Genomic DNA, 23,657 nt, shown 5'->3' with positions numbered 1-23,657 from the left:
AGTAAGAGAGACAAGGAACTTAAAAGGGAAAATAAATCTTGCCTACCTTTATTTAACAGTCCATTAAATTGAGTTGGCTGTCCTTGCTCTTTGATATCTGCGCCTCCTTGTCAGGCAGCTTAGGAGAGACCACCTTTGTTTCCTTGTTTGTTATTACCTACTTTTCAATTTCACTTAGTCAAACACGGCAGATGCACAGGGAAGCAACATCGGCACAGAGTGGCTGTTGAGGCAAGGAGAAGTTCGGATGACAAAAGATAATATGAAACTTCATTGATCTCCGAGGTACAATTGCGCTATAGCAGCAGGACATAATTGGACTGAAACAGATGTATAACAAATAGTCAGTGTTGAAGATTAAGTAGTGTTACGTGAACGGCAACGTATCCAGAAATACAACTCTGCATCTCTAGCTCAAAATAAAATAAAGAAAAACTGCTGATGCTACCCATTGCGAAGAATATAAATAAATAGGATTTGATCTCTTTCACTTCCGAGCCCTATGTCTCAGCAGCCCTACAGGCCCTGGTTGCATGCCTTCGATGAGGAGAGGACGGCCTCCTCTCCTTGCGTGACCTGGCACGCTGTCTTGGTTTGGTTCAGAACCAGCGCAGGTGATGCTAATCTCTTCTGTCTCTGGCTTTCTTTTGCCGTCGGCTGTCTTTCGCTTTTCTTTGACCAGATAAAGTCAGACAGGTTTCATAACTGTGTTTCGGCCACGGTGACGCTGGAAAATACTGAGGAACTTCACAACATGTGGCACACGCATTTACACCACACACAACGCAACGTCTCCTTCACGCACAGATTTGCGCCCACTTCAGACAACCGTGACTGTGATCAGTCACAGAACCACTTGTCATCTTCCTCAAGCTCTCAGCTAAGAATTCTAGTGTTCTCCATCTTTAATGGCTGCTAATTATGCTCAGTAATTTACCTTCTGCATCAGCATTGAATGGCTGCTCAACCTTCTATCAATAAGCCACTAAATATCTAGGATCCAACGCCAGCCTCCATTTAGAATCATTGCTAAATGGCCACTCAGTTTGCTCGTCAGTCTAAGCAATGCCCAGCAGCGAGGGCTCCTGCTTTCTTCATTTGGATTCTTTCAAAGTGAGCCCTTTGAGGATTGTTCCCTGTTTCTGTCTGCCTGCCATTGTCTTGGAAAGCAGTTGAGGTCGGGGGATCGAATGCGCAGTAATTTCTTTTTCTCTTCTGCACAGGTAATTTGCGGGGACACTCAGTGATAGCAATTCAACGATGATTGATTTTTTTTTTTTTCTTCTCTTTTTGCCCTCCCTCCCTTGTAAAGGCGTTGTCATCTCATGAGTAATTACATGTCAGGGTGCAGACTCATTGACTGCTTTCTCACACTCTTAACGCCTTAACTTGAAGGCAGCAGCTGCCACAAAGCTCTCAGGTCGTTCAATAAACAGTTACCGGATCCGGGCATGCCCCCTCTCTGTGGAAGGGAATAGGTGAGGACAAAGGTGTTGCCGGATTGCTTGTCAGTCAGAGCCGCTTGCAAAGTAGCCTGTGGAGTGTAAATTGGATGCTTTAAATGTAGTGTTTGAAAAGTTTGCGCAGCAATGTATCGATGTGTGTGGTGAGCATCTGCTTTTAGAGGCAGCGGGAGGGTTTGAGCAACTTCTGGAAAGATTTATGAGCAGCCAGGTTCTATCTATTCTCGCAATATCAGTGTGGGTTTCTCTTGATACTCTGGCTGCTTCCCACAGTCCAAAGACACGCAGCTCAGTTTAATTAAAGACTCCAAATTGCCCGTAGGTGTGAGTGTGAATGTGAATGGTTTGTCTCTATATGTCAACGCTTATAATGTGGGCCATATCTAATTCAGGGCATCGCTATTAATAGTCATGATAACAATTTGATCAGTGGTAATTTGCTATCATCTATGTTCAGAAGAGATATCAAGAAAGTGAAGTCGCACGAGCAGTCAGATGAAATTCTACAGTTCAATTAAAGCACAATAATAAGGAAAAGGTCACCAGTAAAGTTATTATCAAAACTTTCTATATTAGCATCATTAACATTATTAACATTAACATGCATTTTACAGACCTACTATCTAGTTTCATCTTTTTGCATCAAGAGATTTTCATTTAGATAATCTCGCTAAATCCTTTTCTCTTTTTTCTTTCACATATTTTCCATGATATCAGTTTATAATGTTATAATCTCAAACTAAAATATATCTGAGACAAAGCAAAGGGGAATTAAACTTACAAAAGAGCTGCCAGACAACTGAGAACTAACTTGTCATTTAAGATGTTATCACAGTACTTGCCGTCGCGTCAGGAACAAAGGAAAAAATGACTAGAACATGTCGGCCATTGTGAGGAACACTTAACCAGACAGGTCTGAGGCACTTATGTCGGCCATTACAAATGTGTATCGCACTGAGCCAAAGAAAAACCCACCATGTTCTTTTTAAATCCATTCTTTGTGTCATGGTTTAGCAGACCTTTTCTATCAGTTTGTACAATGAGGAACATCTCCTTGAGCCACGTTTCTTAGCAGCAGTCATTCCTGGGTGCAGAGCAGTCTGCACATAAAATAAAAAAAAAACCTTTTGGATCAGAGTTTAGCAGAATGTCTCTGCAGCAGGCTTTTTAGAAACTCTTGAAAATTACACTTCAGTATTGGTACACCTGTGGCACCTTTACAACCAGCCACTTTAGGAGGTACATCTGTAACATCTAATGCAAGAACATACAAGAACATACACATGTGATTACGTTCCAAGAACCAAGAATATAATTCTCTCTCAGCTCACAATGCTTTTTAAATGTTTAAATATCTTTATTATACGGTAATTTCAACTATTCCAAATTTCCCTTGAGTAATTCTCACAAACAGGTCAACAAAAATAACAATTGTTCATTTTATTGCTGGAAATATCGAGAAATAAGACGGAAGAGGACTTTTGTGCCTCACAGCCCCATTCTTCTACACAACAATGAACCCACACTGATCCCATAAAGCAGTGTTTCCATCAGGCTCCTGCAGCTTACACGTGTTCAGTGTGTGTTTGTGTGTGTGGGCGTCGAGTGTGTGTATGTGTGTTCACTGCTTTGTCTTTCCCTCTCTCTAATTATTCTCTCCCTCCAACATTGCCCTGTTAGATCTCCATTCTTTTTTTGTCCCCAAATCCCTTTTTCATCCGCGGTTCTCATCCTTCTCCAGTCGGTGTTCATCAGGACTGTGCATCTCCACAATCCTGTGTACTTTTGTGACAACCCACATTACTGCAGGGGCTTGTCTTTGTTTAGTGAGAGGGTTCCAATTTCCTTATATAACACCCAAATCCATGTGCTCTTTGATTTTGGATTACATGATCTTTTTGAGTGAGTTTGAATCTTTGAATTAAAGAACTACTGGACCGAGCCAGGCGGAAATTGTGCATCACACTTTGCCGGAGCTGGCCGAGGTTCAGGCGTTGTCTCAGATGAATGACCATTAGCCTAACTACTCTGCTTGTGCCTCGGGGAAAATGTGTTTGTGTGCGTGTTCCAGCCTCTGCTGTGGATACAAGAGGGGTCGGTCATAAGCAGAATGGGCCTGTGTTCATTTTCTCTCTCACAGATGCTCTCAGACATACAAAGACCTCCATCCAAGCGCACACTGGTATGATTCCCACAACCTGAAATGGGAGCCCTGAAATATCTGCCAATCTTTGTTTTGAAATACAGACAAAACAATTCCTCAGGAGCGAGATAAATCCCCATGCGTCCCCGGGGCCAAACATGATTAGCCCTATCTAAGACACAATCTGTCTCCCTCTCAGAACTCAGACTAAGCTGAGAGTAGAAGCCGCGAGTCTAATTCATTCTTTCAACACCATAAATTTCAGAGCGACCTGATAAATGATGAATTTACTCCCTGGCTTTTGTCTGACGTCTGAGGGAGAATAGAAGTAGGATAGAGGGAAAGTACGGAGGAGAAACAGAGGGTTATGGGTGAATAGAAAAGAAATGCAGCCACCCAGGGAATACAAAATCATTTAATGGAGTAGATGACTGGAATAAGTTGACAAAAGGAGGAAAGAGCTGACATATAGACCGACAGATGGGTAGGAAAGCAGAGGAAGGGATGGAAGAGAATGGGGAAGTACATAAATCATACCAGAATTGTGAATGTAGCTGAAGAAGTTTGATTCAACCGAGAAGGGTTGAGAGCTGATTGCACTGGAGGGAGACAAGAGAAAAAGAGAATAGCCTGGAGCAGATGAAGCAGCGTAGCAGCTAGATGGATGGTGGGCTTCAGAGAAAGGGAGAGGAGACAATCCTGAGGAGATAGAAAGAAAAGCCTGAGAGAGACCGGGAGGAGGCGAGTCAGGGATGAAAGTCAGGTGTAGATATGAGAGGAGGTGGGTGGTGCAGGATAACCAGAGGCTGCAACAGCTAGCTATGTAGCTGGGCTGTGGAATGATGATTTTTGGACAGGCCCATGCTATGTGAAATGTTCTTATCATCCCCAAAATGGAGAGAATGCCAGGAGTGTGTCACGGTGGCCATTTTCACAGTTTTGATGCACTCTCAGCACCGGCCCTGTGATGGAAGCCCCAGCGAGATAAGTCTGGCAACTAAAGTGAATCAAACGAAGCGACCAACCAGCAAATGACTGTGACTGTGCCAGTGTGTTGACTGAATGGCTGCCACCAAAGGGGACGCATTTAGACGTTGTTTTGGCTGGGCGAGGAAAATAGAGGCGGAATGCATTTGGGGTCAAATAACACAAATTATATAAAAACACAAAGAATTGTCGAAGAGTAGCTGCATCAGTCAAAAACACACAGTTGTCTTTTTTGTGTTAAAACAAGTTTGTCTTAAACCACTTGACTATACCGGTGAAAAAAGTGCAATATATATGTAAAATTGTAGAATTAGAAAATAGTTCGGCAAAGATTTGTACATTCGATAAAGCTTGTCAAGAAATAAAAACACTCAGCCAGTCTTTTTTATCAGGACATGCGTCAGTGAGTTGTTATCAGATTTGTCTGACACTCCTTCTCATTAAAATATTGCTGAATTCTGATTGTTGGACAAAGATACATAACGGGTGAAAAGACTGCAGGCAAAAATGGAAATTTCCATCAAATGCCACTTAAAAATCCAGGAAAACTGTGAGTCTTGTGTAGTGACCTCATGCTGACCTTATAGTCTTAACTAAAAACCACAATCAACACCCTTCTTCATTTATTTATGGGTCTCTCTTCATGTGAATGATTTCAAATAAACTTCCCATGTGAATGTGACTGCAGCAGCTGTGGCTAAAAAGAGATTGTGGTGTAGTGTTTTATTTGTTTAGTTGTCATCGATCAGCAGAACAAACATTTTACAGTGAGCCGATCGATGAGTTAGCCTGCAGGGCGAATCTTTAGTCTGCAATCTGTGTTCCCTGGTCAGATGGTAACAAGATCATCTTAGAAGATACAACTAAATTATAGTTTTTTTAAATCCTCATATATACTGATGCATAATTCCTCAGTATAAAATAAGCCACCATGAGCTACTGGTCACAAGCATAGATTCTATATAAATGATGGACGACGTGACTGCACCCCATAAGTGAATCCAAAACATTTTGGTTGCCGACTGGTGGTTGGCTGCCGTATAGGTCATACATCATGCATTTCCATGTTATTGGATGGGAGGAGGATGATGTCTAATCAATTGGATGCTATAGAAACGGGATGAGACATCTTGATTGACAGCTTACACTGGCTCACAATTGGTTGAGTGTGTGCAGCAGCAGGACCTTGCCAAGGCGGTTCCATTCGCTCCTTCGCAGACTCTGGCTCCAAAAGCGAAGGACGGCAGCTTTCATATCCGGGATGTTTTGGCTTCATTTCTGGATAGTTGGAGTTGTGCAGACGCGTCCTCCATTTTTGTAAACAGTCTATGGTCACAAGGGAGCAAGTGAGTCTCTGGCTGCCAAAGCCTTGAGTGTATTGGAATGAGCAATGGTTTGTTTTACTGTTAGAGAAGCAAATATTGTTTCAAAATCCATTAAATTGCTGAAAGGAAATTAAAATATTACATAACATTTCGTGGACGTTTGTCACAGCCTTACGTCTTAGGTTGACTAATATTTCCTTTTGGCAAATTATTAAAAAAAGAGAAATTAGATTGTTTGTGATTAATGATAATAGGCAGAGGCTGGGAAAAAGTAAAACAGATTTTTTTTTACATGTAAAGCACTGACTATTTGCTGCACTAGTAAAATCAAGGTTGAACACTGTGTGCGGCATAAAACTGAAATATGAGTTTTAGTTCCAGGAACACGGCTCTGTGCAGCTCTGACAGTGACAAAACAGCAAACCCATAATGGCACTAAATTTGCCTTTCCTCTTTCCTCCAGTAAACTGAGCGGTTGATGAAAAATCTTTGAGAAAACGTCTGTCCACTCTGCTTTAGAAAAAAAAACCTTGAAGGCAGAGGGAGTTTATAATAACCAGTAGTGCTTTCATTGGCAAGGTCATCCATTCCTAAGTCACCTTTGGAAATGTAATATCAAATTGACAAACTAGAGAGATTTTTCTCATTAGTTGAACAATTAGCTTGTGGTGTATTCATTACAGGGGGGACTGTCACCTCGTTAATCACCCAGAACAATGTAAGACCAATACCTGAGACCAAACCGTTAGCTAGGCCCAGCAAGACTATGCCTCCTTCTCACAGCGTTGGATGTGACGTCACTCCAGCTAAATAACAACATGAGGCTAAAGTTAGGACATTTGAAGGCGTTTTCACACCTGTAAGTCTAAAAAAGAATTCCTTATATGACGTCTTGTCGTCATCAGTGGACTGCGTCTACCTATACTTGACAATGATGGGTTCATAGACAAACATGCTTTAAAGGTCGGCGTGTAACTTTTGTGAACAAAGGCTGTTTTTTTTAAGTGCGTAAATATATAAAAAAAAGAAAATATTGAGTAAACGTCCTTCAGTTCAAACATTACAATATATTGTCAGAGGCGAAGACTACAAGCGATTCTGAAAACCTGCTCAATACCTGGAGATACCAGTCAGGCTCCTGATTCCTTTTCTTCTTCTGTTGTTTCATGCTTCCTGCAATTGATCTGAAAGTGAAAACTGTCCAAAGAAGTGTTTTCATTCTGCAAACTATCTGAACCATGGTTCAGTTTAATCAGGACCAGGACCACATCTTCCAGTCGGACTAAATCTTGGTTTGTTGGCCCTGACAGTGGTCTGAGGCACCTCTCACACATGTTCTATTGGTTTGGATTAAACTGAGTTCAAAGGTCCAGAATGAAACAAGGCCGGTGTGACAGCCCCCTGAGTTGAGATGCACGCAGTGACCTTCTACCGATGCTGCTTGTCCTCCCTCCCCTCTTATCCCCGCCCCAGTCCTTGACCCGCTCTTGTCAAGCTTCTAACCTTTCTGTCTGAACTCTGGTTTCACATAGAACCATCACACCTCCCTCTGTGGCCCTTGTCCAGAGCAGAGTGCATTTGGCTTCCACCTGAAACCTGCTTGAGATCAGAGAAATGGGGAGGGAGTCCTGCTAGTTGCTGATTATCCCGCTGGCACGCTGCAGACACGGCCCTTCAGCTCCTTGAGCTCCATCGCAGCTTCAGCCACGCACCTTCTCCGCTGGCTGTAAGCTGAGCACTTGGCTGGTTTCTCCCTAAATACAACGAGGTACAGAGGGACAACAGGAAGATGGAATTCAGAGAAGCGGAGGAAATTGAGACAAGCTCATGATTAGTCTAATTACTTTGGAGCATAAGTGGCTGAATGAATGGTTTCATGAAAAGTGCGTTGCGCTCACTCTTAATATACAGTTTTAATGAGCAGGTGAAAACTGTGCAGTTTGAAATTCAGCAAAAAACTGAGCAGTGGTACCAGGCGTGAGTTCGATGCTTCTGGGTGGAGCATTGAGCTATCGCTATCAAAGCTCAGACACCTTTCCAGGAGGCCGTTTCTCACAGTCACGAATCCTGGCCCTTTCAGTTGTGTTATAAATGTTGACACACCAGTGCATTCTTCTTTCCTTCCAAATGTTTCCCCACCAGGGTACCGAGTGGCATCAGGGTGTCATTCATAATTCTATACAGGCTTCACACCCTTTAGTCGTACCTCAGTGTTTCAAAGCACAGCGGCACGTCTCAAATCTCGGCTTTGACAGACGTACGGTGGCGTTCAGAGGGAATGCCCCAGTGATTGTCATCCTGGTACGTATGCAACGGAAAATTTCTATCCTGCTAGAAATTATTCACACACAGCTTTCCCTGTAAAAAGCTGCTCTATTATCTTTAATTCCCATATACCTGGAACGCGTTAGCCGCTGTCTCGGAAGTAGGGAAAGTGTCGGCTGGGGCTTAGCTCTTTCTTTCACCCGAAAGGCCTCCCACCACGTCAGTAATGATCTCATTTGTATGCATTGTCTTCTTCAAATCTGTGTCACTATGGGACTCCTCTCCCAGTAGGTCAGTACTTCAAATTACCACTTCCTCCTTTCACATTGCCGCCCCCTTTCCCTGCAAACTGGCTGCACGGCCGCCTTTCTGCCAAACGAGCCACTAAACCAAATCATCCCTTGGCCCTTGAAATGTAAAAGCGGGTGGTGTCCAGTGGGAAGAATTAGTGCACATAAATTACCTCCAATGTGCTTCAGAGAAGAGCACTTAATACTTTTTTAACCACTTGATGTCTTTACAATGAAGTATGAGCAGTAATATGTGTAGACTCTGATGTATTTCCTGTGTTGTTCCCTATTGTTGCAGGTGACTTAATGCAATGTTTTATTTCCTTGACAGCTATGGATATGTGCTGTGCTTTGAATCGAGAGATATTCTGTTACATAATGGTGTGGAGTGTGCTTGATAAATGTGAATTTTAAACAATTTAAACTAAAGAAACAAAAAAAAAATCATCATAAAGCTTCTATAAATATTTCTAAACAAAGATAAAACTCATTATAAACCTACTGTATAAATGTGTGATGTCTGTTGCCATTGCCAACTGTTTCAAGCTGTTTGTTAAATTCTCAAACTTTAAAGGCAACAGCGACATTGAGCGCTATCAAATGGCAAATAAGAAAATCCCGTTCAAATATACCCGGCCAGTAGAAGATTGGCTTCAGGAGAAAGGTAAATCTTTATCGCACTTCTAGAATGTTTTTCCTTTTTCAACTTCTGTCATCTCATCGGCTTGTTCCCCTTTCAACCTCTGAGAATGAATAACCATCCCTTAAACCATTTAAAAAAAAACAAGTAAACCGCTTTTTTGTTACTTTTCCTTTGTTTTCTTTCTACTTCTTCCCCCCTTTTTGTCATCGTCATGGTTTTTTAATTTCCGTCGACTCATTGTGTCCGGTTAAAGGGACTGGGAAGAGATTTTTTATAAACAGCGCAGCAACTCGTTTTTTTTACGTATCAAGAGCTGCTAATCTCTCGTGCAAAATTGACGAGGAGAAGTTATTATCTGCAACAGTAGGCCAAATGTTTTGAGAGGAGAATTAGCTTCCCTTGGCTCAAATCCTCTGCAGTGTTTGAGAACAAACTAATCAGCGGGCATATCCCCCTGAAAACTTTCCAAACAGCAGGTACTTTTCCCTGCTGTAATTTATCTGACTGCAGTTATACACATCACACTCTATAAAACCCTCAGTTGTTGCTTGATGGAGAGCTAATTGGAGCCTTTTTGATGGCGAGGCGTCACAGTGAGCCGTGGCAGGGTGTGCGGCGCCCGTCAATTGAGATCATCGAGTCAGCGCCTCGTTTGTGTTTAAAACATTTGCGGGGTTTTAAAAGTCTGCTCTCCCTCTTCTTGTCTTTTTTTAGTTTTTTTTCAGTTAGAAATTCAATCTTTCTTAATCAACTTAATACCATTATAAACTGCATTTAAAGTCCGTCGCACATAAACATCCTAACCTGATTATAAACTCCCTTTAACAAACGTTTAAACACAGACAGGTCCGAGGAATCCCATTACTGTTGCATGCATGACTCCACACATGCTATTTCATTTTTCGCTTCTGTGATATGAACTTCCTGTCCCTGTCATTCCATGCCTGATGTATTTTGTATTATAATTGTGCAGAAGCCGGCAATGTTCCTAGGCTCTCGCTGCTACATGTCTGTAAATTCTACAAAGAGATTTTTAATTATGATTCCTGTATTGTGAACGTTTACCGTATTTTTTATTTTTTAATTAATGCATGAGCAGTGTGTTCTGACAGCGATATTTAGGCTTCTCCTAATGAAATTCATCGCGGCAGGTAGAGAGTGTGTATTGCTCATACTTTATCATAATATGCCAAAGCCTGGATATGTATTTATTAATCATTCTACCGCATGAGTCCACTGCTTTGTCCACAGAATATTAGAAGTTCCTGCGCAGCGTGTCCCAGCTCATTTTTCAAATCTTTTTTTCACACCTGCATGTGTTCGCTCCCCTCTGATAATGCTGCTGTTGTTTTCACCATTAGTAGTCTCTGTCAGTGCCTTCCTGCCAAAGATAACAGTGCATATACAGTAGCTGCAGTCGTTTAAATAGAACAGAGAGGTTGTGGTTGGTGGGAAGTGATAGCTACTTTTATCTAAAAACATGTCGACTCACCATTACAGTTCTTATCATTTGAACTCCATCCATACCCTTTTAATCGAGCATTGAAGCAGGACAGTATAAGAGTTAACATACATGTTTAATGTCTCACTACTGCATTCATTTTGCAAAATGTAGTCCCTTGTAAGAGTGGTACAAGTTACATAGTGGTGCTTTATATAGCAGCTTCATCTGTCACATCACATCATCCCTTCATCCGTCCTCATACACCCATTAATGCTCTCTCTCCCGTCCCGCATCAGGCCGGCAGCTGACAATCTTCAACACCCAGGCCACCATCTCCATCGGCGGCAACGACCGCAAGCGGCCCTACCAGGGCCAGCTCTCTGGCCTCTACTACAATGGCCTTAAGGTCCTCAACATGGCCGCAGAGGGCCACACCAACATCAAGGTGAACGGCAGCGTGCGGCTGGTGGGCGACGTGCCGACAAGCCGAGGCGCGGCACGCACCACCACCTCGGTGCCGCCGGAGATGTCCACCACCTTCATCGAGACCACCACCACCCTGTCCACCACAACCACCAGGAAACAGCGTTCGCCACCGACCATTCAGGTACGGCAGCAATTGACGTGAAGGGATACAAAGGAAGTTGTGTGCATGCGTGTGTATGATATGAAATCGAAGAGAGCACCTTTGTGAATGTGTTTGTTGGGTGAGCTGCTGTGTGATACAAATCTAAGTCCAGAGTTGAACAGTTGAAACATTTTGAAGAGGTCAAAACTCAGAGGAAGTGTTCCAATACATCAGCTCTTTTATAACTCCTATTTATAACATTGTAATAGATTTTACTTAAAGGATTTGTGATACATTTTGAAATTTACACCTAACAAAATTGTTTTGCCAAAACAGACATTTGTATCATCAAATTGTGTATTCTATTATTTATATGCCTGTCACACCTGATCCTATTTATTTGCTCCTCATTATTATGCAAATATTGGACAGAGGTGTCAAATATTCTGAAAACACATAAAAGCATATACACAAAAGCATTGTTTTTGACAGCATCCATTATTTTCCAAAGTCGTTATGATTTCCCATCTTGGGTAGTGGGATCTTTCTAGGAACACGTCATTGCCCAGTCAAATCCCCTGTTTACCTGAGTGTGTGGCATTCAGGTGTTTTTGGATACTCTTGCTGCAGGCTCGGTGATGTGTGAAGCACGACTATCTGGGCTCTAAATGTTCTGTTTCCTTGATTCAAATTTAAAGTAAAATATCCAAAGGAAACCAAAGGCAGATTTTTATGTGTTTTGGGGAATTGAGTGTGGGCGGATTGTAGCCGCGCTGCTTTTTCCACTACTAACTCACTCAAGGTCAGGATACTGTATTTCTCATTCTATTGAGGATTGAAGTGCTGCTGTTCATTGAGGTATACAAAGCCGACCGTGCTGCTTCCATCTCTCTCTCTTACTCTCTCTCTTGCCTTCTCTCTGTTTGTCCGTCTCTCTGTTTCTGTCTCTGTCCGTCTCGATCTGTCACTCACCCAATCTGGCCTAACAGAGGCCTTTCTCTAATATGTCCCAAGTCCAAGCCAATGAATGTCACTGCCGTGCCAAGAAAGTAATCACACCGAGCGGTCCTTTGACACCCAGAGAACAAATTGAACCATTGGTTGTTCATATTAAAGCAGTAACTCTCCCTCAGGGGTGAGCGTGGGTTGGGGAGAGGTTGGTCGGTGGACGACAAAGGGGTAACCACTCAAATCAGCCTCTTCACCCCAACAACAGATTGCCTGGCGTGCAGTGATGATGGCCCCTCATGTCAGTGCTGACACTTAAATGTCTCTATACTGAAGGAGCAGGTGTGGGGAGGCCAGAGTCGAAGCTGTTAGAAAGCCACTAAAGACCTGGTGTCAAGCCTTCATATTCGGGATTGGACGGTCTGGAGCCAAAGTAAAGCGCTTGATATCCACTCCGTCTATGTCTAAAAGATGAGTTATCTGGAATGATGATGACTGAGCCGAGATACGTTGCAGCGCCGTCTCAGCCACCATCAAGAAGGTCACAATAGATAAGAAAAAACATGGCATCTCTGGGAAAATGGCATTTAGTGTCAGAGGCTATTAATATCAAAGGAAGTCAATAAAGTTCGGTGTGTACGACGAAAAAGAGCTTTTATATGAAGCGCTCTCCTTTTTCCAAGGTGAAATGATGAAGTGATACCTCTTTTGTCAATATCCAGGATGCATCTGTTAGATGCAGGATGCTGCATCTTTCCTAACTTACCAATACAGACGCAGGTTGTTGTTTTTCTTGCCCTCCCTTTAACTTTCAACTTTTCACTTTACTGTTGTGCTCCTTCTGAGGGCGCCTTATTCATTCTTCTTCCACGGGCTCCCATGGCAGAGTCTGCCTTGATTCACAGCGCGGTGTCACAGAATTTCATTTGCCAAGGCCTTTAATTTTACAGTTCCCTGGTTGGCTGTCAAACGCTGTGGCGTGAGAGGTAGGGAGAGGGCCCGTACTGGTTTGGCAGATTTCTCCAGCCCTCAGGGTAGGGGAGTAAAGGGAGCCAAGCTATCATTAGTGATGTATTGCACTGCTGAAAGCGAGCTATAGGCATCTGACACGGTGCTAGGTTTAAACGCGCGTGCAGCTCTGTGAGCGACAGGGTGTGTGGATGTGTGGACCGAAACTGTGTCTGTTTTGGTATCTTCTCACACATCTATTTTTGTTTCCACTTTAGCAACACGAGCGCTTTCTTTTTCTGAGGTGGGAAGTGGTGAATCCCTCACCCTGTCTGGATCAACCGAGAGGGAGAGGCAGGGGCTGGGAGGTGGAGAGAACCAATCTCACGCTTAATTAATGATAGCTCCGCGGGGACGAGCCAACACGATAGACACGTTTCGTTTTCTTTCACTCTCCCCTTCGCTCTCCGTAACCGTGTTACTTAGCACGTCTGTGGATCACACAGTCAGCCGACGGAATCGAGTTCTGCCTTGATAAGAAAAAAGGGGGTTGCAATGTTTTCATGATTCGATTTCAGCTCAAACCGCAGACTAATTAGTGATGTTTGTGTTTATGTTTGGTGATTATATTGAAGATATGTAGGGTTTTAATGATTGTTTTTACATTTTAAATGTTAAAAACTTTTGAGATTTGATTTAATTTAAATGCATGTAACACAAATATCCAAGTTAAATCATAAGCTTTATCTAACTTTATATATACCAGTTAAATATTAGTAGAAATTAGACAAGTGTTTGCAATATTTGAGTATATTTTGTATTTACTCAAAGCAATGTATTATTTTTACATTACAAAGTAATATATCTGGATAGTTCCTAAACCAGTTCTTGATAAGCTTTTAGATTATTTGATGGATTTTTTTAAAACACATGTTAATTGGATTCATTCCATTAAATGAAGTTGGCTGCTGCCTGAGAGTGCTGGAGATTTTCAAACCCACTGTGACAGCAGCTGTAATGAGTTGGCTCATCATATCCTTTATGAATATTATAAATGGTCTGAGACCTGGTGTGAGACGTGTCAACACGCCGCCTCCTTCTGAGATTCACACCCACCGCACAGTGTTTCATCCACTTAGCAGCAGGGACGTTTCTTTGATCATGTGTCTCAGAGGGGGGTCTAATGCTAAGTAACCACGTTAGCTGTAGCTGCCTGCCCTCAATCCATACCCTTGCACTGGATATAGCCTTGATAATTAATGAATGCTGAAATGCCAATGTAATGGCATAATCAAAATCTAATGGGCCGATTAGATTTCAGCTAGAGCCTATGCCCCCTGGCCCCACCTCTAGATCTGCCCCTGATTGTTTTTGTTTGTTCGTTATTGACCTAGTAGGGCAAATAAATATGCAAAACTGTAGTAATGCAACACTCAACATACAGTATATAAAGAAAACCAATGGAGTAAACATTAAGCTCTGAAACTTTAATTTCCGAGGCATTTAGTATTCCTGCTTTTAGCAAGCAACATAAATAATAACCATCTGACATTGAGCTGTACTTTTTAGTTAAGTGGTTTGTGTTGAAATTTAAACGGAAAAATAATTATTATGGAAGTTATGCAACAAACCATTAAAATTCTATTAGTAGTCTTACAGCATGAAAGGCCAGTAAGGAGGATGAGAGATGAACTCCTATCAAAGGGGAACTCCATAGATTTTACAAATCAAGGTCTACTTATAAGTCCCATGGAGCACTGCGATGAAAAAACGTTATATAAATCATTTTGTGGCTCCAGTGGGAGCTGAATATTGGATAAATTGCATAAAATAATGTCATTCGAGTCAGTGTCTGTTGAGTCTGAATATTACAAGTCTACGATTTAAAAAGAAAAAAAATGAGGGGGTATTGAGCGAAAGAGAATAGAGGGTTCTAGACCTCAGACACCTACGAGCACAACACACCTGAATCCTCCACAGAAACCCCTCAGCTGTCAAGTTGCATTTTGGGTAATGCTGGTGTCAGCCTGTCATAACCTTGTCAAAGCCTGATTTTACGGGAGGAGGAAGAATGTGAGCAGTGTTGAGCTCCGCGGCATCAATGTTGACACTTAGTGTCCGTCGTGAATTCGACTACGTTAAAGTTGTGTTGGGCTCAGTCAATGGAGAATAACAGCAGATTTGTGTTTTATTGTTTCAGCTCTCACACATGATTTATCTTCTGACTCCTTCAAGCTCTGAACACCCCCACACTGTGTTGGAACCACAGATTTAGACAAGTCAAGGTTTTTAAATAGGGGCGTTTCCTGAAAGTCCAAAAAGTCTCATTTCTTTGTTATATTTTTGTGAGATGATGTTTCCAATTGCAGTTAAGGGAGCCTTTTGACATTCATACATGCTGTTGCCATCACTTGTGTGGGCTCAGTCTTACGTATACTTGACACTGATTGGTTAGATGGGCGTGCGTCGGACATCAGAAAAGAAAAAGAGGAAGAAGAAAAAGAAGGTTAAGGAGGAGGAGGAAGAAGATGACTGAAAGCAGCAAATAAATCTTTGTGTGTATATATTCTGTTTTTATGCCATTTGAGTTGTGTAATTCATTTATATCATTTTGAATTCATTTTATTTCTTAACATCAGGAAGAACATATAAGATAATTGAGTGAAACGTGGAGTTAATCCCAGTCATAAAGTGAGACACTGGGATCGACTACTACACACTGTCAATTCAGTGTGTAGTAGTCTTTCCCTTTAAATTGAGAAAATGAAAGCGCCGGTTCATGTTCTTTAATTTCATTGCCACTGTAATGGCATAGTGGTTTTACTACCAACATTCCAAAGTTCAGGCAGAGCACTCAACACCAGTCGCTCAAATGTTTTATCCTCAATGTTAAAGACTGAAAGGAATTCTGAGTGGCAAGTAGGGGCTGCCACTTTCTTTTACTGCTTCTATTGTTTAATGGTGTCAGAAAGTCCACACTATCCAAATAAAGTGTTTTCGCGCTGCAAACAAACTAAACCAAGGATGAGTTTGATCGGAACCTTAGAGTACTGATTCATCCCTGAAGTTCCTCAAGGTTAATCCATTCACAAACTCTATTTTGCCGCTCAATATGTGCAGTGTTAAGCGATCGACAGGTCTGTTGTACATTTTGGTCAAATTATTAACCTGGAATGTTTTGAGGCTGCCGATGAGTCATGACAACAACACAGACTTCATTTTGACAGGGGGAGAGAAAAAATCGCAATAAACCAAAACAGGTATATCTTGTTAAGTGGCTACCTGATCCCTTCAGCTCTGCAGTATTATGGTTGAACCAAAGAACAGATTATTCGCTCGCTGGTTTGATGTGTCATTTTGGGAACGCTCATTCATGCACGGCTCTCGTGGGAGATCAGCGTCTCTCGTTCTCAATTAACTTGCGCCGCTGGCCTGAGATGTTTGGGAACAATTAGGACGGGAGGCTGCAATCTCGAGTACCGTGGGGGAAAACAGCTGGGGGAGAGACACTGAAAGTGATTTGCATGGCTGCCGTGTTAAAGAAATTGCACGCGTCCATCATTTTCAACCAGCCTGGTGCTCGGGAGATAGGAAAATGAGAGGTAAATTGTTCGTACTTTAATTGGCCTTTTTTTCTGCTAAGAGGCGGGAATTAATGCAAATCTATACCCGCTCAGATCGACAGTTTGATTTCTGTGATTTCTGATGATTTTTTCATGAAGTGGAGACTCTTTGTGTGTGTGTGATCCAATAAAAATCGTCACACTGTAACTTTGCACACTGCGTGCAATGCGTTTTATTATTCTATTTGTTTGGAAAATATCTAGTCGGAGATAAAATGGTGGCAAGCATTGCTGATGACTTTGTGGTCCTTTCACTTCCTGAAATCGAGAAGCCGTCAGAAACAAAGAGAATTTCATTTTCTGCCAGAACAGTTTTCTGGAACACCTTTGACAGATGCAAAAAAATACAGCGAATCGAACGCGTTCTGAAAATTCACTGTAAGGCCACATTTATTTTTAAACGTGTAACAATTTCTGACAAAAAACAAGGACATTTAAAGGAGAGTAAAGAGACGGCGCAACATGCAGCATCTGGTCATAAACCAGAATCCACTCACACTGTTGCTACACATGGATTTGCACACTAAGATACCATGATCCCCTCTCTTTTTTTCCTCGCCTCATCAATTTTTTTCTGTCCATAGTGCGTCAGGGATGTTGCTTAACGCCCGGGGATATATGATAATCACTGATTTATTCTCTCTTCAAGATGAAGCGAGGAAGGTGCTGTGCAGCACGCTGCGTGTCTCCCCGTGGTAGTCTGCTCGATGATGTTTGATGGGTGTGTTCGAGAGCTCACGGGTGTGAGTGTGTGAGCGTGTGTGTGTGTAGGCAGATGTACTCCTCTTCTCCACCTGCTGTCAGTCGTCTCTTTCTCTTCAGTTAGTTAGTCTCTGTGATCACCCTCCTTCACAAGCAGCGCCCAGACCTGGCAGTAATTATGTAAAGGTCAAACTAGTAGACAGGTATTCCATGGGATGTTTTCTTTATTCATTCTTTCCCTCTGCTTCTGTCTTCATCACTATACCTCCTCCTCCTACCTGTTTTTTCTGGCGGCCCTGCTTGGCACCCAGGCTCCCAGTGAATTGTGGGAGATGAATGCTGGAGGTGTGCAAGTTGCTCAGTAGGACCAATTAGCAGACGGCAGACTGATGGGAACTCTGCTGTTGTGTGTGGCTCATTAGGATTACACACTCACACTCAGACACACACACACACACACACACACACACACACACACATTTCCATGCACACAGTTGGTACCGGGATCTCTTAATCTTTGTCTCCAACATCTACACACGTGCGCAACCAATTCAAGCTACCGTAACGTGCATATATTTCCACACACCCTGGCTTATATACACTCTCAAAAACCAGTAAGCCCTGGTGCGGGCACATCCAGTCATGCTGTCAGAATTGAACAGAAGAACAATATCAGGATTCTGTGTCTGTTGCCAAATAGTTCCCTTCTACCACTGACATGGCAAACTCATTCCAGCGCTGTCAGGCATTATCCGTCTTCTCTGTCGCCGGAGTGTGTGTGTGCAACATTGTGACTCTATTTATGAATTTTTCATGTCACTTCATGTGCAACAGAATATGAACATAAAGCCATTTCCATTATACATCTCTGTGTGAACATGTTTGTGATTGCGATTATGTGTTTGTGATTGTGTGTGTGTTTGTGTTTGTGTGTGTGTGTGTGTATGCTCAGGGGCAGTTTGTCTCTCAGTGTGTGGGAACCAGCAGCTAGCTACAGGGCCTTTGGACCATGGGGTTTTTTGTAATGGATGTCCCCCATGCCTCACAACACAGCTTATATAGATCCTCCGGGAATGTGTGTGTGTGTGTGTGTGTGTGTGTTTGTGTGTGTGTGTGTGTTTGTGTAAACCTGCTGTCTTGTCAGCCAGCACTGTCACGGCGGGGCACTCGTACACAAAAGGGGCACGCAAACAGTACACATTGGATTCACACACACACACACGCACGCAGTCTGTGTCTGAGCCGATCGGCAGGACATCAGCACGTGCTCTGGGTGGTCCACAGGCTCACCTCATGCTGGGATGCCTCCAGGGATGGCTGACTGGTTACAAGACGACACCCAACTAAAATACAAAGCTTACAAGTAAAGCAACAAAGTGAGCTCCTAACCTCTCGCAGTGCTCATGAAAGCCAGAGCCCACCAAACTATTAAATGCAAATAACTTCAACGGAGCACTTTAGTATAGACTCTATACTATAGAGAATTAAAATGCCCTCTGATTATACAGCATAACCTTGAGTTTCACAGAACAATTTTGGATTAAAAAAACATCCTAAATGTTATTCCAGGCCTCAACTATCAAATGCATATTCTCTCCCTCTCTGTACAGATGTCATCTGTCCCCCAGCACATGCCAGTAGACTTACATGGATTATCAAAGCGGAACAGTCGCTATTTAATCCTTTGCCAAGCCATTTTAGGGCTGCTGTGAGATCCCACACTCTTGATGGTGTTTAATTAACTTTTTTTTCCACCACAACGGTTCTGGGAACAAAACTATTACAAAAGTGAAACTCCTGTTGCCAGCATTTTTTTCCTTTAACACTCAAAGTTAATCTATATAAGTCTTAGGAATTTGCTGCTTTTCTTGTTGAAGACGTTGTTTTACTTCTGGATCACCAGTTAATTCTTCTTGTTAATTGGTTAGTTTACTTTTTATGCTTGAACATGAATATTCCAACATTTGGGGAAATGTTCTCATTAAGGTTGCATGAGACCATTAATATTAATGTGACAAATGTGCCTCTGCGTTTGACACAGACATAGTTTGATAGACACTTTGATTTAATGAAGCCGACTTCATTTGCATAATGGTCCTGATATCATTGCAGAAGTTCAATCAATAAATCAATTATTCATGAGAAAAGCCTGTGTCGAACACAAAAAGATATAAAGTAGCAATATCATTAGATAATGTACCTCTGAAGTCTTTAGGACCATTTATTAGAACCTCCATTTTGTCTGAGTTGAATAGAACATTGTGGGTCATCAGGGTTTTATGTCCTCTAAACACGCTTGTAGTTTAGTTAGGTAAGTAGTTTACCTGATATATATAACTGGGTATCGTGCGCATTACAATATTTCCTGATAATGCTTTCTAATAGTATGCATATGTATGCATATGTAAGCTAAATTGAATAAGACCAAGCACAGAACCCTGAGGAACCCTGTGATTTACACTGGTGTACACATATGACCCATCGTTAATTTGTACAAACTGGAATTGATCTGATAAATAAGACTTAAACATGGTTCATCATTGCATAGCCACGGTGAAAGATTTATTTCAGTTTTCACTTTATTGTACTGATTTACTTTTGAGAGATGCGAGCTGCTTTATGTTTTCTTGGCTCAGAGAGATATTGAACACAACACAGACATGTCATTGATATTTAATCGGACTGTCTGTACAACAACAAGTCTCCCACAATCTTGAACTATTTCGACACCGCCACACCAACAGGACCCCCCCCGAGCTTTGCGTGGTATATGATAATAAACATTTGAGGCGTCAGGGCGATGAATCTTCTTGCACTGCTATAGTGTGAATATATTTGCTGCCAGCCTTTGATATGCTGTCTGAGTGTGTGAATTTATGTCTGTGCGTGGAGGAGAAAAAGAGATTGACTACATCTGTGTGAGGGTATTCACGGATCCATATATGTATTACTGTATCTGTGTGCACAGATTTCACCATGTGTCTTCCAGAGTCAATAGGATTTAATTAGGGCCCGAGCACTGACAGTGGGAGGCCCTATTGAAATTGTAATGATAATTATTATTATTATTCAGGCAAATGAATTGGCTTTTTGAGGGCTCTAACATGCTCAAATTCTTACCAAAATTTGCAGAAAGTTAGAGAGTGGTGAAAATGTAGGTATTCTGGAGGAATGTTCGATTGGCATAGCAAAATGTCGATCGCAAAATGAGACAATGTTGTCATAACTCTACTGTACATTGTCCTATCACCACCAAACGTTTGTCTCGTGATCAGACTCCAAGCCTGAACAGATCAACTCATTAAAATTGTTTTAAAATATGATTTATACCTCTGCTCTTCAAATTCAACGTGCGGGCAGTGTTGGTTTTACTTCACGTCAAACACAACAAGAGGTTAATGGTCTCCTGGATGAAATGGACCATGGGCTTGTTCTATTTAAAACTATCAGTAGCAATCTGGTCTCTTAAATTGAACCTCCATCTTTTTTCTTTTTTTCTTTCTTGTTAAATATGAATCACACAGACTGCCTTTGATGTTCCACAGCAATAATGTCTTCTGTTTCATTGCTCAGCTGAGCTGTTAGCAAGGCCAAGTGATGTTTCTCCTTTGAGTCCGCAGAGAGTTGGTGCAAACTACAATGCAGACTGTTGCTCTTAATAGCAACGAGTGAGGGGAAATTGCAAGGCGCCGTTAGTCTGTGTGAGTCCACAGGTAGTCATCCGTACATGTGTCGGCACGCGGCGGTACTGTGGGAGGGCCCAGACGTGTGGTTTATGTTTAATCATTTCTCTGTTGGTTGGTGATTACGTTTCAACTTTCATCTTCTAACAAGAGGCTAAATCGAATGCTTAATTGGGTTTGTGCTCATTAAGGAATGGAAGCCAAACGGGACCTCCGTCTAATTTGAGAGACGTAAAGCTGCCTGCGTCGGGCATTACATAACGCAGTCATTGATTTGGTGTTACTGCATTGAAGTCATAATAGCTTTTGACTGTGAGCAGTAAGGCAACGCTGGAATGGATTGAATAGGGAGCAGAGGATGTAGTCCACGAGGAGAAAGTGCAGGGTCCAGTTTCAGCTACTTGTTTCAGACTTCACACATCCTCAACAGAAAGCCAATCGCTCTCCCAATGGAACATATCCTCTTACTTATTGATTGTATTGTCCCAATTAGTGAGGTCAACTTAAGTCTATTTATAAAATCCATTGTCTCAAAAGCACGTCCAAAACCTCAATAGAAACAAAAGCCTTTTTAAATGTAGTTAATCAGACTCCATTCACAATGTGGATGATGCTTTGTTATAACAACATACAATTAGAACAACATTGTTTCATAGTTAGTGAATTAATTGGCGTTGGGGTTTGGAGGCAAAGAAAAGCGCAATTTATTGTGAGAAGCCTGGATTAGGTGAGTCTTACAAACAGATCCAGATTGGAACCGTTTCACAAATCTAACTTCAGCCTTTATTCAGTTAGAATATGGAAATTCATAACACAAAGAGGACTTGATGTGAAGATCAAATCAATTCACAATGAGGACAGAGATGTTAAAGAGACGAATGACGTTCTTCACCACAGGGCAGAATATATTAAACACTCATGCGTGAACATGTGGCAACACTTTTTAAAACCAGAAGGTGAGAATCAGCTCCGACTTAGGTACAGAAGTGTTGGTGTTTGCTGCCCTGATAACTGAGCTCGGTGCAGAGCTTCATATGGATGTTGTGGACCTGAAATCCAGAAAATTAATTGGCAACAATTCGGGATTTGATTTTATAATTAAAAAATGCATTTGTTCTGGCATCTAGAAATACATTTGTAAATATGCTTAGATCGTTTTTAAATTACCTTTAAAGTGCACATCTAAGTTTAGATCATTTGTTGGCTAAAACAAGGTTTAAACAAGACATTTAAATGTCTCAACTTGGCAACAACTTAACAGTTGTTAAATGTACAAAGTGTTCATTTGCAGATTAATTTGACTGGAAATTAAAATCTATTTTAGGTGAGGAAGAGACAATATGATAAAGTATAACACTTAAATAGGTTTAAAATTAAGTTGTTTATTTTCAGTCAAGAATTGTCTAAGGTTTTCGCTGCTAAAATTGTTCTGACCAGGTGCAGCAGAAATGAAGGGACTACAGCGTTGTCTGTCAAGTACACAGTGACACTGATTTAATCTGAGTCCTGAAAATTTGCCCGACTGAAACCATTCTAACCTGGTTTATGAAACTAAATTTAGAAAAATAAGACTCATTTACTCAAGTAATCACAATTTAATAATCTTTCTTCCTGCTGGTGTTTGAGCAGGAATACAGTTACCTTGTCTCCTAGGCCCCGCTCCTATGGGTGTTTCAGGGCTCAAGCACACATGTGCACCATCACACAGTCCGGGCTATAATAAGATTAAGATTAAGATGCATTTATTAGTCCCAAACACATGCACAGACATGTAAAGGCCCACTCATGCAGGTAGGGAAATTTAATCTCTGCATTTAACCCATCTGTGTGCAGGACACACAGAGCAGTGAGCGACCATGTACGGCGCTCGGGAGCAGATGTTGGGGGAGTAAGGTGCCTTGCTCAGGGGCACTAGACAGGGTAGGGAGACTCTTGGGTTTTTGGACAGATCAATCCAGGTTCGTCTTTTGTTGTCTGACCTGATACCAAATTTTGTGATTAGTTCGAAATCAGATCACATTTTTTCTATTTCAGCCACCTGCTCCAAAGTCTGTCCTCCTATCAGGGTCAATCTGGATGATCCAGAGTTGGGTTGTGGTAGAAATGCAGAAAATATTTGAACTTCCTACAAGAGAATCCTACCCCTACAACAACCAGGTTAGGGTTATTGTAGGTGATGGCTTTTGCATGAGGTTTATTTGGGGTGTGGGTTCTGGCTTTCCCACTGGCAGTAATATAAATGATTGCGTTATTTTCACGTAGAGGACACGTCTCAGCCAGTGTCTTGTCATCTTCAGTAAAACGAAGCCCTTTCCAATCCTGTCCTGACTTCCCACCCTCCTCCTCTGCCTCCCTGGTGCTTTCATCTTCTCTCTGCGTCTGCTCTTGTCACGGCTCTCAGCACTGCTTCGCCACCGCATCCACAAATTCCTCACTTCCTCTGGAAGGGAGAACCGCAAACGGTAACACAAACCATAACTCAGAGCTGCAATCGCTGCTCCAATTTCACCTGAGGACGTCATGGGCTTGCATAGAGAGCAGAAATTCCCCCCCATCCCTCGCTTCCTGCCTCTCGTACCATAAACTCCCTCAATCTTGCGGCGGCTCCCTCTTTATGTGTGTGCA

At 42.0% G+C, this 23,657-nt stretch overlaps 1 protein-coding gene across 4 annotated transcripts in view; it reads left to right on the top strand.

The window, feature by feature from the left end:
• LOC133973714 (neurexin-3b) overlaps nucleotides 1-23,657 on the top strand; it is a 271,954-nt gene that overhangs the window by 229,265 nt on the left and 19,032 nt on the right. For all 4 annotated transcript variants that reach the window (XM_062411736.1, XM_062411733.1, XM_062411734.1 and 1 more), the window contains 2 exons: nucleotides 9,048-9,137; nucleotides 10,857-11,167. In XM_062411736.1, the coding sequence (XP_062267720.1) occupies nucleotides 9,048-9,137; nucleotides 10,857-11,167 (401 nt within the window). The remainder of the gene's footprint in view (nucleotides 1-9,047; nucleotides 9,138-10,856; nucleotides 11,168-23,657) is intronic.

This window comes from Platichthys flesus, chromosome 18 (genome assembly GCF_949316205.1).
Source record: "Platichthys flesus chromosome 18, fPlaFle2.1, whole genome shotgun sequence".
In the NCBI taxonomy this organism is placed as follows: Eukaryota; Metazoa; Chordata; class Actinopteri; order Pleuronectiformes; family Pleuronectidae; genus Platichthys; species Platichthys flesus.
This window is presented reverse-complemented; position numbering and strand designations above follow the sequence as displayed.